The 17,710-nt window shown below is 37.8% G+C and overlaps 1 protein-coding gene across 1 annotated transcript; it reads right to left on the bottom strand.

Moving 5' to 3' along the window:
- Positions 1 to 1,241: 1,241 nt before the first annotated feature.
- LOC308383938 (phospholipid-transporting ATPase ID-like) lies at positions 1,242 to 13,826 on the bottom strand (the record flags this gene model as incomplete). The annotated part of the gene is made up of 27 exons (XM_080862196.1): positions 13,767 to 13,826; positions 13,485 to 13,540; positions 13,127 to 13,240; positions 12,885 to 12,983; positions 12,676 to 12,737; positions 12,497 to 12,569; positions 12,325 to 12,395; positions 12,133 to 12,215; positions 10,107 to 10,265; positions 9,251 to 9,339; positions 8,943 to 9,136; positions 8,659 to 8,867; positions 8,520 to 8,563; positions 8,266 to 8,431; positions 7,760 to 7,948; positions 7,038 to 7,153; positions 6,784 to 6,948; positions 6,454 to 6,565; positions 6,220 to 6,325; positions 5,742 to 5,892; positions 4,613 to 4,796; positions 4,295 to 4,518; positions 3,405 to 3,488; positions 2,437 to 2,682; positions 2,020 to 2,158; positions 1,653 to 1,783; positions 1,242 to 1,499 (listed from the first exon to the last, which is right to left on the bottom strand). The coding sequence occupies exons 1-27, from the start codon at positions 13,819 to 13,821 to the stop codon at positions 1,242 to 1,244; spliced, it is 3,579 nt and encodes a 1,192-aa protein (XP_080718322.1). The 5' UTR covers positions 13,822 to 13,826.
- Between the last annotated feature and the right edge of the window lie 3,884 nt (positions 13,827 to 17,710).

A 17,710-nucleotide genomic window follows, 5' to 3' on the forward strand; every position in this document is an offset into this window, starting at 1 on the left:
CCAGAACACTCCAGCTCACAGGTTAGTCTGCTCCAAGCATTTACACAAAGGTCAGTCTGCTGTTGTAGTTAATGCGTCATTTTTCTTAACATAATTGGTGATATAGGTTACAAGCAAGTCTGGCGCTGAACAGAAATTGTCGCGCTATGCTCCTTTATTTATTGTGCATAAATAGTGAATTGTCCTGACACAATATTGCGTTTCGCTTCTGTTATTATGGTACATTGACAAAAACATATACTTTTATTCACAGGATAAAACAGGTTTTTTGTATCACTAATTGCCCAGTACGATTACAGCATACAGTATTATTGTCACTGCTACATTTCTGTGATGCTACCAGAAATTATTTCCACTACTAATTAATTACCGTTGAGCTCAAAGGTCCTATTAATAAACGGTTAAGGAATGTATATTTATGACGACAATTTGTGAGACTGGTAAACTTATGATATGTACGATGGTCTTTCGTTCTACACGGTGCATTTCAAGGTCCTGCACCCATCCGTCGGTAAACTGTACCTGGGCTTGTTGCAGTGACCTGAAGTTACTAAACTTCATGAGTGTATGCACTCACTCCAAGAACCGTATGATTATAAATATGCATATAAATATGCTACGATGAGATAGCTGACTTCATCTAACTAGCAAATGTTGTCCAGGCTACGTTGGTGATGCAGTTTTTTTTAATGTGTATGATATTTTTGTCATGCGATTTTAAAGCTGGTCCTACAACCGCATCCAAGAATAACATGCAGCTTATCTCAGAACCGTCGGTGAAAATTATTCTTGGAGCTAGGTTTAATTGAGCTGCATTTTAAAGAGGTGCAATTTTACAATTTGTGTATATTTTCTAAGTTCACTATTTTGTCATGTGTTGAGAAAAACACAGATTTTAAAATTACATGGTCTAATATTTACATTTAGCATAACTGCAACATGCTTTCTTTTTTTTTTTTTTTAAAGACTCGAAAGGACTTGAAATTCAAAGTTTCAGACTTGAGACTTGACTCGGACTTTTACACCAGTGACTTGAGACTCGACTCTGACTTGCCTGACATTACTTGAGACTTGACTTGAGACTTGAGGATAAAGACTTGAGACTTACTTGAGACTTGCAAAACAATGACTTGGTCCCACCTCTGGAATTTACCCTGTGTATCCTCTCATGACTGTTGATTCAGCTTCAGAATTATGATATATATATATATGAAGTGCTTCAGTCCCTGCAAACTTCCAGGCTATGGGCTCTGTGACTCTGACTCCTCAGTAATAGTGCGATAGTGCTGTGGCTGATTTTGAACCATGGGAGAATCTCTGTGGTCAAACAGAGCTAGTCTTCTCATGTGTCCTTTCAGCAGGAATTTTTGAGACATTACCAGAGCACCGTAGCCCTGAGAGTGTGAGAAAGCATAGCCTGACCGCCTGGTGATGCGCTTTTTCAGTGTGCGACGAGGAGCAGGTGCTGGCAATGCCTCTTTTCGCGCCTTAGCTCTCACCTAGAAAGAAACAAGTTAGATGACTTTAATATTTATTTAGTTTTTTGCACAACATTACATCAGTTCACATCGTTATTTACGGTCCACCAACTCCTACACATAAGATGCCTAAAAGACAAGATGGCTTTAATGTCTATCTAATATTTTTCTCACCTCGTCATTGATGGTAGGACGAAGCTGTATGAGAATGAAACGAAATGCTACCACAGGCAGGACACAGAGGAGCGAACTCAGGAATATGGTGAGCCATACGTTAGGCTGGTTCAAAGAGTTTCTTGCTGTGCCTGGAATCCAAACAAATATTGGACCAGCAATTAAAAACAAAGTAAAAGAATTGTTGTAAGTTACAGCATTATAATGTGCATATGTAAGCGATAAACACTAAATCCACAAAAAAATGGAATACGTGGAAACGCTGACCTATTTACACTGTATCAATCAGCCAAATAACTTGATATGGTTTAATTTCTCAAAAATCAAGTGGACCACAGCAAGCAGCCTCCATGGCAGATCTACTTACCAGTGAAGGGGAAAGCAGACGTGAAGATCAAAAACATGCCGCTGCTGTACATGGTGAAAGTGATGGCAAAGTAGACCGCAATACTTGCCCACACAAATAATTGGTTTATTGCTGTCCAGTAATAGGTGTCAAGAAACAGCTGAAAAAAATGATTGTTTTTAAATGTGTTCAGTGACTGAGATGAGTATAATTTTATACTGTGGTATGGGATACATACATATATAAATTAAAAAGGCAATCCCACAAATATATGTTTACACATCTAAAAAGCTGTTCACTGATTTGTAGTGCAAAATATTACAGAAACAGAGGACGAACAGTGTTGCGACGTCGCTGTCATTTTCTTTTATTCCAAGGCTAATATGTCATTGCCAAGCGTGCTATAATGCTTCTGACAACAAGAGTTGTATTTCTTACCTGTGCAAACACCACTATAAGCAGGCAGGTCTGTGCCAGTAAAGCAAACGACTGATAGTCGGCAATGTCTTTTCCGTCATCTCTGACTGTGTCATGCATGGAAGCCCAGGGAATAAAGAAGAGGATCAAGGAACTGTAGCAGCTGTGCATCACACACCTCACAAAAGCTTTCTTATTGAAGTATTGGTTCTTCTGGCCTGGAGTGTAGAGCTGAGGGTGCTGTAAACTCCAGCGATCATTTACATCCTGCAGAAAACAGGGTTTAAAGGAAGAGATGAGAAAGCCTGGTTTATGCAGGCACTGGGATATGACATTAAAAAAAAAAACTAAACATTGTGAATAATTTTCTGCTGCATATGTCACACAGTGGAAATTTGTGTTTGTTTAATGGTTTATGTTGTTTTGATCATAGTGTGTATTGGTGCATAGAGTACTGAGTTTATTTGAATGGTTTTATGCTGATATTTATATTGCATGTTTTAGTGTTGTTGCACGATATCCTTTTAATCCAGTGTGGACTAGGCGGACAATAGTAGGCACTTGTTGAAGTGTGGGCGTGCCCTGAGGCGGGATATTAGCCACCAAACAAACTTGTTAGAGGAGAGGGTGAGCTCAGAGAGGAGGAAGGAAGAAACACATGCAAGCCAGCGCCTGCCTGATCGTGGGGTGCGACGGGACATTAGCGACGGACCAGCCAGCGTAACACAGCGACCCAGTCCCAACAGCAAGAAGAACGATATTGGGAGGCGACGTGTGTAATCGACAGCAGGGCAGAGGTGCACCTCAGTGTGTGAGAAATGTTGAATAATTTTTTTGAAATAGTGTATATTTATGAATAAATGGTGTATTTAGGACCTGCTTAGTCTCTGGGCCCTGAGCGCTGATTCACTTGCTCCCCTCGTCCTTGTATGTGAAAGAAATTTAAGGTGGGATATTTAGACTTACCAGTCTATGCTGGCTACACATACCTGTTCAAAGAGGCTCAAGCCAAGGACAGGAAGAGCTGTGTAAATTGTGTTGTAGAAGGTGATGAACCACTCGTCATACACAGTCTGTAGATAACCAGAATATGCATGAATGTAGCATTAAAGAAATTATATGAATTTACTTATATACATTTGTCCTGGAATTGTTGGTGAGGAACTGGTTTTCAGTCTGAGATAGAGATAAATCATTAAAAAAAGATCTCCCAGCACAAAAACTACAACAGTGTTTAGATAAATAATTAACACACCATGACTGACTACAGAGTTTTGCTTTTTGCTTGTGAAAAGTTTAGTTTCAGCTCTACGTTTATTTATTTAAAATTCTCTCTATTTCTTTGTTTTTGTGTTGTTTTGGGTAAGTTTATATTATATGCAAATGGAAAACTTCTAAGGCTGAAAAGAAAGCCAATGCAACAAAGGGCCAAAAACTGTAGATCCTTGAAGCTGGGTCAAAAAAGTAAATTCCCATAGTGTACCTTATTAAAATGCATTACAGCACGGTGTTTACAGCCTGCATCCTCCTTCATGGCAACCATTCAGGATAGCCTGAGTTGTGATAATAATCACCCATTTAAATTATAGTCGGATAAATGATTTGCTGTGTCTGTGCAATGCAGCTATACAGTCCATGAATGCAGCTTGATAAACAAGATGCTAGCATAAACCGATAACTGAGCACTCTAACCTGTCCAAAACAGGGCTTCAGCAGCCAATCAGCAACTGACCGGTATATCCATGTTTTTCTGCAGTCTGGCTGTCTGGCCTTTTTGTTATTTTGCTCATTTTTCTTCCTTACTATATTTCCTTCTGTTTTCTCAAACTGCATATAAACATTTACATTTCACTATACATTTACAATGCATATGTCTCACCTGTGCTGAGAAACCACAAAAGAAGGCGTACCAGAAATGCATAAGGGTAAAAGTGAAGTTCTTGTAAAAGAAATATCCAAGGAACTTGCACATGCGGATGTAGGACCAGCGACCATGCACCAGCAGGAGGCGCTGAAGGTAACGGAACTGTGCAAAGGAAAAGTCGCTGGACAGCACTGCCTGCATGCCTTCCTGTCCACTGATACCTACACCAATATGAGCAGCTGACACACAGAAAAGGAAGAAATAAAACGGCCAGGATCAATAACAGTAGCTACATATTTCCCAGCTGGTTAGTTGTAGCAAAAATACAGTTACCCTTTATCATGCTGACATCATTGGCTCCATCCCCAATAGCAAGAGTGACAGCCTGCTTGTATTTCTTGACCAGCTGAACCACTTGGGCCTTTTGCAAAGGAGTGACCCTGCAGCAAATCACTGTCTGACACATGCATGCTGTCCTCAGCAGCTCCAACCTCAAGTTCTTCTCCAGTGCAAAAGCCTGATGATGAAGAGAAGAAGGGATTACAGTAGTGCAATGAGGTCATCTGCCAAGCCTCCCTGGCACAACCTTATCACCTCAAAATGGACACCAAAAAGAAAGTCTCTTAAGGCAGGTAAATTTGAATAATCATTGTAGTATAAAAATATTAAATTCCAAAGTGTATATGTTTAATGCCAGTTACATTTAAATTAACATTCTGGAAATTTCTCATTTTAATCACTTAAAAAAAATTCTGTGAGTAGGTAGGTTTCAGATCTGGATGACTCGTTTTAATTACTTGCACACTTCAGAATTGGTGCAGTTTACTGCATTCTTAAACTACTGGTCTCAGAGCACACACACACACACACACACACACACACACACAAAACAGTGAATGTAACACGTTTGTCGTGCTGCGACTGGCTAAATCTGACTAAGGTTATACTACTGGCAAGCTGAAGTACCAAGTAGAAGTACCAGGATGAAGTAATTCTGAGCTTGTGTCATTCTAGCAGCAGCATCCTGTTTGTGGCTGACTTTACAGGACTACCCCCGCCACAACTCAGCCAGTGTATCACAACCTGTTCAGGATCAGGAGCATAACCAGACAATTTTTTGGCCAGCATTTTGTCCTGATATGTCTCCTATTAAACTTGCCTCTAACATGCTATTGGATGTGTTTATCAGAGGCAGCCACAACCGATGATCGCTGCTCAGCTGCAGGCTGCACTCATCCAGGCATGGAGAGCAATTTCTCAACAGAATCACATACTTGAGCGGTCCATGTGCAGACAGGTGGCAGCTTATATCACAACCAGAATAAGTCATACCTCAAGTTAAGCACCTTCTATACACATATAAAATCTATTTCAAACATAACATTGGGTGATTAATACATGGAAGCACAAGTGAGAAGGAACAACACAAGAAACAATTCTTGTGGCTTCAGCAGCTTCTTACCAAACTGTGCCCATTTATAATTAGGCCATATTCTCCATCCACCTTCTCATCCTGCACAGTCTCCATTTTCTCAACCCAAAACAGGCCTCCGCGGGATGTAGTCACAGATGGCTCCTCTGCTGCTTCTGGACACATTTTCCTTCGAGCATTCCTGAAAATATTTGGACAGAATAAACTATTTTAAATATATTTTAAAAAACCTTAAAGTCTTACAACTCTTAACCCATCTTCTTCTTTTTCTTCATTACTATTATTTTTATCCTAAGTCAGATTTTTATGTAACTTATTTTTTTTATGTTAGAATTAGCTTATGATAGTTAGTTAAAAAATAAGATGACAGTTTCTATTATTTTATGGGCTGTTTATTTGAAAGCACGGTAACAAAAAGCTTAAAATATGTGTCAGTTTGTTCATAATTAAATAATGGTCATAACTTTCTTAGTTATTTTAAGTATGTTTAAATTTCTAATAGACTCACAGTAGCTCCTCTTTGACTCCTTCAGCAGTGTTTGCTGAAACAAAGAAGACATCCTTCATCTCCTCTCTTAGCATGTTACAGGAATAGCCAATGTTCTCTGCTGTCTCTGTTTCAAAAAAAAATCTCAGTCACTTTGGTGTAATACATGTTTCTAACTGTATATCATATGGCAGTATTATTTATCCATTTTGAAATGAGTGGTTTAAATAGATTACACAGTATGTTGACACTGACCTTGCTTATCTCCAGTTAACACCCAGATTTTGATGTCAGCTTTAGCCAGTTGCTCAATGGTCTGTGGCACACCGTCTTGCAACTTGTCCTCCACAGCTGTCGCTCCCAACAACTAAAGCCACAAATGTAGTTATCATTTAAACTGATGCTGCAGAAAGTAAAGCAATGAAGCCATCCTTTGCTTTTGTTGCAAATGATAGTTAAAGATGCACATTTAACTGTAACTCTAGTGGAAAATCAAGTATCATTTCTGCCAAAGTACTCACAGGCAATCAACCAGCAAACTGTGGTCGGTCTATCTAGCAACATGGCAAAGGTTTTTGGACTAACCATCATATCTTTCTCTATCTCTTCATAAAGTTCATCAAGTTTTTCTTCACGTTCCTCCATGGCGATGCTGGCCTCATGGTGGCGCTGTGTCCAATCTTTCATGTAGCTCTCATCTAAATCCTTGTAGGCCAAAGCCAGTGTACGGAGGCCATCACCTGCATACTCCTATTTTTGTTTGATAAATGAAATTAATTAAAAAAAAAATACTTCTGACTTTAGCTTCAAGCTGCTGGTATAAGTTTTGGATCGCTCACATTGAGGTGATTTGTGGTCAGCTTCATCAGTTTGTTACAGGAGGGGTCTAATCTTTCCAAGATGATGGTGTCTGCACCTTTGCAGTATAGAGTCAACTTCCCCTCTGGGCCACGCACTGTAAATGACACGGAAAGTTACAATTATGTTATTCAGAAATGTATCACAGGTAGGTACTGAGCAGCTGGTCCTAGGTTATAAAATAAAAAGTTGAATGGAGAGACAATATTTTTAAATTATATTTTTAATTATAATATTATGTAAATAGATCTTTAACCTCCTAAGACCCGGACTCTTCCACGGCATGCATTTTTAATTTCTCTTTGATATTTGGGCTGATTGGGGCCTGATAAATGTAAAAACAACGAATTAGCAGATTTTTTTTTTTTACCTAATTTTAGTTTCTAAGAAAAATGAGAGCCACATATGAGGATATTCATTTAAAATTTCGATGGAACAGTAATAATAATAATAATGGATTGGATTTATATAGCGCTTATATAGTAGCAGTATAATGTCCTCGTAAGTGGATATCAGGCCCTTGTAGAGCAGAATTGAGTATTTTGGTTTAAGTAACCCAAAATGTGATGTCCACATATGTGGACGGCAGGTCCTAGGAGGTTAATCGGAAAATTAATAAAATATTAAAGAAAATTAATAAATATCTTCTCTGTGATAAAAAGAAACTTTAGAAATTAAACATCTTGCTGCCCCTTTATCTCACCTATCACTGACATCCTCTTCCTCACATTATTGAAGTCCAGAACAGCCAGAAGTTCGTAGATGACTTGTTTGCCCATCTCTATGACTGTGATGGTTTCTGGTGTGCGTGATCGGAACACAAATCCAAAGTTTCTTGCAGCAGTCACCAGAGCGCCTTCATCAGGTGACTGAGCCTGATAATTGAGCTCTCCTACAACATAAACATTATAAACGATAGTGGTAAGTGAAAATGTGAAAATTGTGCATTTGAGGACTATAAAAGTCAATTTGTTGGGTTTTGTTTTTTTGTTTTTTATATGCCCTACACATATAATGGAGAAATTGTCCTTAAATAGTGATAGTGGCAATTAAAAAAAAAAAGAAAAACAGTCACTCTGTATTATTTAAGACTAGGTTCTATTAAAAAAAACATTCAATTATCAGGACATTTGCTGCAAAGCAGTTCTGCTATCAACGGCTTTTAAAGAGTTTTATTAAATAAAAGATGTCTTTTAGGGGACCCCTCACCCTCTTTCTTTTCCTCAGGCATGACAGTGTGACACAGGGATAACAAGCGGAAGAACTCCTGAGTCTCAGGGTTTCCACTTCTCACCATCTCCACCAGACTGTGGTCATGAAAGCTGAACTTTGGATCAGCCAGATTGTTCCAGGAGAAGTCCACTCTCTCTGTCCTCTGCAAGAAAAGCCAAAACAACAAAGTTGGATCAATACTTTCTTTAAACAAAGTTCAAAAACAGAGTAATCATCTGTTTTCCTCTCACCTCTGTAATTTCCACTCTTTGTCCAGAGAAATCATAGAGGTCCCCTTAATAGAAGATAAATATACCTTAAAAATCACTTTTTCAACCAATGCTTGTTTCCGTTTGCCTCACTAATTTTTACTCAAGCAAAGCTGCTCACCGTAAGCTTTTCCATTAATGGAGCACTTGTTGAAAGTCATGATGTTCTGTGTCAGAGTGCCAGTCTTGTCACTGAAGATGTATTTAATCTGGCCTAGCTCCTCACTGAGTGTGGTGGTTCTTGCCTGAGCTGGAGTATCATTCTTAGGATAGTACATCTTCCTGTCCCAGTTTATGAAGAAGCTGTTTCCCAGACGAATGACTTCCATGCTAATATTGTAGCAAAAATTGGTCAGTTGGTCAAAACATGAAACAATTGTCAAGGTTTTCTGTGCTGAAACTTACCTGACGTAGAGAGAAATTGGTACCACTGTGTTAAGAACGATGACATAAGACCAGAAGGTGAGGAATGATGAGAGATGAGCATCAATGCCCGCTTCGCGAGGAAGAAACACAGTGAACAAAGAGCCCTCGCTTGCTTCCCAGAATGCATTTAAAATGGCCATAATGGCACACATAAATCCCAGGAAACCGAAGATCTGATAGAGTAAAGAGATCACAAATCTGCATGTGAGTAATTAATGTTTTTATGAACGTAATATATATTATGAGTCATCTTTAAAACAGTTAAAGGTACGTGTCTATAAACTCACACACAATACAAGGATATTCATCAGGTGATCAATGCTGGTCCGTTTGAATACTGACTTTCCGCTGTTCTGCATCAGCTTAGTGTCAGGACCTGTAGAGGTTCATGTTGTCATGTTGAGACACACTGGTGACAATACTGGTGTGACAGTTACAGTTTTTAGAAGTTTTACAGACTGTTTAGTAGTAGGAGAAAGTAGTAAAAGAAATACAGGGATTTTTTTGCTTTTACACAACACACTGTAGTAGACTTTAGTACAAGGAAGAGACCCTCACCTCTATAATAGAAACTGTGAAACCTCTAACAAATGTGTGAATTTGGTTGAAGCTGATTCTCAGAAAGACTTTTTGTGAGTCCCGTAATAACCTGTACCTCAAAAAGAGATGTGCCAATTGATAGATGTACTCACAAATTATTTCTGGACAAAACAGTAACTGAGATGGCAGTTAGTGCGACACATTAAAGATAATTCTTCTATAGTCTGATTGGTTAGAAGGAAGATTCAGAGGTTAAATTCTTTCCAAATTAAATTCCTAATTTAGCTAATAAATTGTGCTAAAAACAACAACAACAGAAAATAGCATTTTATATAGGTCCACTACAACTGGTTTTACAATGCAGGTGAATATAAATAGTTAGGCTATTTCACTTTCAAAAGCTGAACACTTTAACAAGTCTAATGTGTAACACATGCACCCTTTGGATGCCCTCGCACACTTTACTCAAGAGGCCCATCCATCCTCTACTTTACTGTGTGTATTTACATTATTATCAGAGTAAATCATAAAGGTTAAATCCAAAAAGAATCTTGTCCATTGCAAACTGTACACAACTGCAGTACTACTAGCGAGCTAGCATACCTCCAAAAATTACCAAACCGAAGCACCACTCAGTGTTCCTGAGAGTGCAGCCTCTGAGCAGCATTTTGTCATTGTCCAAAGCATAGATGTCATCGTTCATTGTCAGGGTCCCTTTGAACTTATCCAGACGGTTGTTGGGAGGTTCACATCGCACTTCACCTGAGAAACAGAGGTGTCAGCAACAGATTTTGGATTAAAGTTCCCAGGTTTCAAGGGAATAAGCTCACATATAGCTCCACGTCCTTAAGTCTAGCTGTTTGCAGAAATTAAAAAAATACTCAAAATAAATACATTCACAGAATACAATTCAAATTCAATGTGTCAATCTTTTAAGTTCTCTAACATAATTTTTGGGTCATTTTGAATTTGATGGGAGCAACTTGCATGGGCCTCATAGGGCAGGAAAAAGTGTGACATACTAGCTAGGGCACCAATGGTTGGAAAGGCCCTTGCAAGCCTGGAATAAAATGTCTGCTTTAGTTTGAATTTCTTCCTTTTATTTCTGTTGTAATTCATTTGCCTGGTCAAAAAGATCCACCCCTTCTTCTTTACAGCACAGGTAATTATTAGTCTATGTACAGTAGGTTACTGTTAAAGGACATTGTGAGTGATAGCTTTCCTCATAAAAGTATATTTAGAGTATCAAGAAAGAAATAAAAGAATGAATAAGGAGAGTAGAGAAGTCAGCATTTATTTAAAAAAAAGGTGAGCTGGTAAGCAAGATAAACTACACTCAAACTATTCCACTTTGAAGCCATGCAGTATGAGGTTTAGCATCCTGCTAAAATATGCAAAGCATATCATTTGAAAAAGACACAATCTGGATGGGATGTTGTTTTAAAACCTGGTTATACCTTTTATCCTCAGTGGTGCCTTTCCTGATGTGCAGCTGCCAATTTCCCATTCACTAATGTACCTCTATCCGACTTGATACAGTATGCAGTAATTGTATTTGCTGCTGAACAAGCACTCTCCTCTTTAATACAGAAGATGGGGCTTTATTTTTCAAACATAACTTGAAAATTCATTTGAATTTGGCCACAGAAAAAGCAATTTCTGAAAATGTTCCTGAGCTTGTGCAGTAATTTCATTGACAGAACCATGCCTGATTTTAATGCAGTGCTACTAATATTAGTAAATATTCATGAAATTGTAAAAAGTCTCAATTTAAAAATTTGATCTGTTTTTATTCTGTCTCGTGGGTATTTCTGAGGTGTGTTATAAGTTTGTTATATGACAAATCATAGTCATTGTTCTGTAAGTAATTGCATCTACGTGTCAGTAAATGTGTTTTTTTCCTGATCTTCTCATGGCAAAGCCTGCTATCTAGTGGAAGGTCCATTTCTCTGTGTCTCTGACAATTCCTGCATCTATTACTCTTGACAAGGCATAATGGGTAAGTGTGGTGAATTTGATTGATTGATCTCACTTATTAGTACCTTGTTCAGTGAAGGGATGACTTTCTTTTGTGTTTAAAAAGTTTGTTACATTACTAGTGTAAGCTAGCTGTTGGTGCTTTGTTTAGCCTGTTAGCATGAAACATACCAGCGTATGGTGTTAGCTGTATTTCTAGACATGTGATGCCAGTGTATTGTTGATGTTGAGATTGTGTAGTGGCTGTTTACTCACGACAACAATGTTGAATGTACCATTTGTGTATTTGTATGGAGACTAAATACACCGCACTCTATTTCTGTTATTACAGTTTTACAAAAGAATGAAAGAATTTACAAATGGCGCAAATCAGTAAAGCCCTGAAGAATGTGACACAGTCTCCTAAGTGTTCACTGAAGCCATTTAATGTTTAGCTTTCTGCATAAGTTGGATAGAGACATTCAGCTGAGGGCAGAAGAATTTTGTTGCATCATGATAATGCATATCATTGTATATTTTTGCACAGTGTCATCACTTTTTTGAAATTGGGATTTTATAGACATAGCCTCAAAAACATTATTTACAGGAATGTACTGTAAAAATTTCATTCAAGAGTATTTTTTCTGTTGTTTCTGTTTCTGTATCTTCTCACCATTAAAGGCAGCCAATGCCTCAATGTTGTCTTCCAACTCTCCGGTTGCAGTCAGAGCCTGTTTCACCTTCAGATTGGTTTCTCTGGGGGAGACCAAGAGGACATGAAAAAGGTAAGGGAAATGTAAGGCATTGTTAGAAATTAGCCATTATGCTAACATACACAGGTTTTTGCACAGTACTCCACACTCACCCATCTAATTCAGCTGTTTCCACATAAACTAAATTAAGGGGCTCACTGCTAGACAGCAACAGAAGGTCTGCCTAAGAAATGAAAGCAATAAGTACGGTCCAGTAGATTGAAGCTTTTGAATTTAATTGCTTTCACTTTCTTCAAATCTTTGCTATAGCCTCCCAAAACTTACTGTGACAAACTCATTATTCTCCAGTTTGACTATGTCCCCAACCTGAACATTCATCCATTTTTCATTTTTTAGTCTGTTGGGAAAAGGAACAAAGACATAAAACAGAAATGAATCCAAACACTGCATAATTCTTCACACAAAAGTTGTTCTTTTTTTCATTTGGGTTTCCAAAGACTTACTGGCCATCCATGAGGACGTCCACCTTTCGGTTATTCACTTGTCTGTCACATTTGTGTCTGTTCTGCTCAGTTGATACAAGAGAAAACATTGTTTGCTTACAAATCAGATTGTAGTTCCTTTTTTTTTCTTTTCCCTAATATTGAGTGAGATTCTTTTTTAGTTAAATACGATTTCAATTCTGTTTCCAATTTTTATAATTTCTGCTTACTATGTCATCATTGGCATCCTTGACTGCCGATATTGACAGCACAAAAACCAAAGGGACGGCTGTGGTGAACCACGACAAAGAGGAGATTTGTGGGATTAACTGTGGGCACACACACACATACACTATTTTAGTACAATGATCATTTAGCTTGATCATCTGCAAGCTAAATAAACTTAAATTGCATTACTTATGGACATTTTATAATGTTTGCACAATAAGCAGAGATGGTTCTGTAGAGATACCTGAAGGATAAGAAGGAAGAGGAAGTAGGCATTAGCAAGTCTTCTGAACTGCTCAAATAAATTAAGCGGCAGGAAGGTGAAGATGCTGTATTTGGAGGTCCTGATGGCATTGTTCTAAAGTAGAGGAAATTTCCAGATATCAGTCTCTGAGATGTATGTAATTTTCAAAACAAAATAACCCAAAAAAACCCAAAAAACCCCTCAAAGATACATTTGTGATTGACAGCATTTAAGTATGTCTGTAAATGTTGCAGTGAAGTAGCAATCTGTTCTTTCGATCTCAGTACGACTTTCAAACAGTCTCTTATATCCATGGTATTTAATGAATATTCATAATAAGATTTGTTTTTATACTTACAGCATAGCCATGAGATAAATTGAAAGATCTGTCATTAGCTCTTAAACGTCTCTCCTCTGTGAAAATAAAATATGGAGGGCGAGAGTTTACAATAAGTTAAAGGAGCGCTAAGAAAAAAAAAGTCTACTCTGAAAAAAATGTTTACTCCAATTCATACTTAAAACTTAAATTTACAAAAGTTTCAAAACCCAGTAGTCCAGGAATATTTTCAAACAAGAAAACCCTGATAAACATAACAGTTATTCAGCGCATAGCAGAAATTCTGCATGCATCAGAGCTTACCTTCGCTTTTCCCTTTTCCACGTACCCGGTTAAAGCGTGACACTACAGATCCCATCTTTATCTCAGTATTTCCATGTTTTACAACCTAGGGAAAGCATGCATGTGTTTTTATGACAGTGACCTATGTAGCTAGGCAAACAGTTGTTCCTTTGTGGCTTACATATATCGAAAAAGCAAGTGAAAGGAGAAACTTGCAAAAGCAAGAGGGAATCAGTTAATATATGGAAGGCCATGTTTAAGTAGAATTGTGATTCACTGTAAAAAAAAAAAAATGAAAGAAAACCAACCTTAAAAGCTCTGACAGCTTAATAAAAGCTTAAAGTTTTACATGCAATATGTTCAATTCCTTATTTTTCTTTTTTTCTTTTGTTGATATATTGAGTAGCCACTGACTGATGACAGACACTATTCTTTCACCAAAACAGTGCTGATGATGGTAGTAAACAACTACTATCATCTACATACTATATCTATCTATCTATACTTTATTTATTACTACTAAATAGAACTATATAGATATAGGGTAAAAAGATTTGAAAATTAGACAGAGTAAATACAAAATGCAATTTTTAAAATGATGACCCTTCCCAGAAGTGGGCATCCTAGCAAAATTCCTTAGAGATTGCATGAAGCCACAGACAAATCCAGAAAAATACATTTAAGAACTGCAGGCCTGACCTGCTTCAGTTAAGGTCAATGTTCATGATTCAACAACAAGAGACTGGACAAAAATGGCGTCTATGGTAGAGCTCCAAGGTTAAAAACATTGCCGACCAAAAACAACACAAAGACTTGTCCCAAACCTGCCAAAAACATCTTGACAATCTTCAAGACTTTTGGGAAAACATTTAGTGGACTTACTTGAAAAATATATCCTGTTACATCTGGCGTAAAACTAACAAAGCATTTCATAAAAAGAACATCACGCCAACAGTCACATATTGCTGTGGTGGTAGCATGATGGTCTGTGGCTGCTTTTGCTGTTATCTAGGCTGTTGAACCTGGACAACTTGCTGTAACAGATGGAAGTATTAGTTCTGCATTCTACTAGAAAAAAATGTTAATGAGGGAGAATATAGCCATAAGTTTGTGCCATGAAGTTCAAGCACACTCAAAATGCTCAAAAACCCTCCAATATGTATGAATTAAAACAATTCTGTAAAGAAGAGTGAGCCAAAATTCCTCCCCAGCCACATGAAAGACTCATTCTCAGATATTACAAATACTTGATTGCAGTTCTTGCTGACAAGGGTGGCACAACCTGGTGTTATGATTAGGGAGCAATTACTTTTGCAACATAGGCTAGCTTACCTTAATAAATAAAATCATCATTTAAAAACTCCATTTGCATTCTCAGTTATCCTAGTCTAACATAAAAAAAATTATTCTGTGACAAATGTGCAAAAAAAAAATTAAGAAGGAGGCAAATACATTTCACTGCACTGTACACCCACTCTCCAGACTTTGTGTTACTAAGCTATAAAGACATAAAACCACTCCTGTTTTAACCGTTTGTGCCAGTCAACCAGGTTTGTTCATCACCCTTAAGTGTTCATTATAACATACAAGTACTGTTTGTATTTTTCATCATGTTTTCTTTTTGCAAAGTAAAGTTCTGAATAGAAAAAGTGAGAATAGGAAATGTTGACAGTGAAATCAATAGCAATTTAACAGTAATGAAGTGAGTCAGAGGTTAGACACTAACCTCTAATGCTACCTAATACATTTATGGAATCTTCAAGCATAAAAAGAAGCCAACAAACTGTGTTAAGTTTCATTTAATATTTCTTCACTCACAATAATATTAAATCGGTCCAAACTATTGTGAATCTGACCTGGCCGGAAATCTAGGTCAGACTTCAAGGGTTCAAATTGTGAGCTTGTTTGTGATTATTATTAATGACATTCAGGATATCAAACACACTTCCACGGTCTGAAGTGAAAATCAGCCACGTACCTTAACAAAATTATGATTTCCTCTGTCCTCAAAGTCCTGCTCACACACAAGCACAGGCTGGGGAAAAAAAGAGGTTTTTAAGATTTTAAAGTTTCCTTTTATTTCCGCCTTTGACAAAGTTAACCCACGCTAGGTACCAATCCAGGTACCCAGTGGTGGGAGAGGTGCCTACAGTAGAGATTTCAGGTTCATCCAGGAAGAACTGGGCTGGGATACCCCTCCACCTAGCAACTCAGAGCTTGTTTGAACAGTGCAGTGATCTTTGGACCTCGATGGCGACTCAGTGTAGGATGTAGGTGCAGTAAAACAGCAATAACTGGGAAGAAATTCAGCCAATCAGAGGTAGCATTATGGTTGCGACCTGGGCGGTCATGTAACACACCCCGTGCCAGATGCGCATGCTCAAATTGAGCAGTTGAATTAAATTCAGGTCACGTTTTGATTCATTCATAAGCATGAAAAAATCATGTATCGTTATACTGATTGTCACCAAATATGGAGCTTGCTGACATTTACCGGTCTGATCTCAAAATAATGGAAAGGCATATCATAGATAAGTTATTTTATTTGTCAAGATTAAAAGGAAGTCTGTGAGGAAAGATACAATCTGCTCTGTGTCCCATTAGAATTTAGTAACTGTTGGAGCACAATACAGAATTAGCAGTAATGACAGTAAAACTGAAGGGCCAGTTTATTGATAGAGGCCATTAGCTGGTCCAATGTGGTCTAAACTTGTGAATACAGTGCATAAAGCAAACTGTGTTGATCTACAACACCAGAATGTGAAGTATCAGAAAGAAGGCTGAGCTTTATAATCTAACACTTCCCAAAAAAGAGGATGAAACCACACGTGAGACAGATGGTGGTAGAGCTGATTTATTGGAAACCCCAGGAGCAGAGGGATGATTCACAACAGGTAAATGTTCTGTCCTGTTTGAAGCCACTGAAGATACAGTCAGGAACTGTAACAACCTCTTGAACATTTTCAGCAAATAAAATGCTTTGGTCTTGATTGATAAAGGCAGTAAAAAATCACCCAGGTGAGAAAGTAAATTTTGAAGGGCTCTACTGGCAAACTGTTTCAGCAAAGAGGAAGCTCACACATACACTATCGCAGCCCCACCAATGCTTCTGTTTTTCATAAACAAATGTATTGCAGCTCAGGTGACTAATGATGATCAACTGGAACTAAAAAGTGCAACTTGTCACTCAGAGTATGAGCAAAGTCTTAACTTGATGAAGAAAATGGGTAAAGCCATCCTGACGCATGGGCCAATGGATTAACAGCTGTAAATGACTATAGGCCTAATCGAAATCTGCTAGCCTGGATTACAAATGATGGATATATCCTTTTTTAGACACATTTTCCAGATTTGTAACTGACAAAATACACAACTGACTTGTTGTTTTGGAAGTGTTTCTTTACACCTTTAGTTCCTGTTTTTAAAGATGGGGTTATGAAAAGGTAAAAAAAAAAAACAGTTACAGAGATAAGACCAATGACTGGCTGTACACTGTGAACACTGTGAATGTTGTAGTATCAGGTTAAGTCACACATTCATGAAGGACTGAATGTTATTATTAACAAAGAATAACAGCACACACACACACGCACAAAATCCTCATGCAAATAACCACAGTGTGTCAACTATACATGTTAAAATGAAGGGGGGAAGGGAAAAACAGATTTTCAACTGGAAGCAAAATCCAAAGTTTCTCATTTTTGCTCTTTACAGTTCACCATATAGGACATAAAGCAACCAATAAAGGCAAACGAAATGTGTGTGCTGTGCTGTGTGAGGCACGAGTAATGTATTTTGGAATATGGGAAAATGTAAGAAAGGAGGACCATTACTTGTTTAAAATTGTGTTGTTGTCAAGCAAAAAGGTAATAACAAAAAACTAGCTGAAAAGTGACCCTTTAAAATTGGAAGAATGGACTGATGTAATCGAGGACATATATATAATGGAGAAAATGACCTACACT

Source organism: Rhamphochromis sp. 'chilingali' (genome assembly GCF_963969265.1).
Source record: "Rhamphochromis sp. 'chilingali' genome assembly, chromosome: 2".
Taxonomy (NCBI): Eukaryota; Metazoa; Chordata; class Actinopteri; order Cichliformes; family Cichlidae; genus Rhamphochromis; species Rhamphochromis sp. 'chilingali'.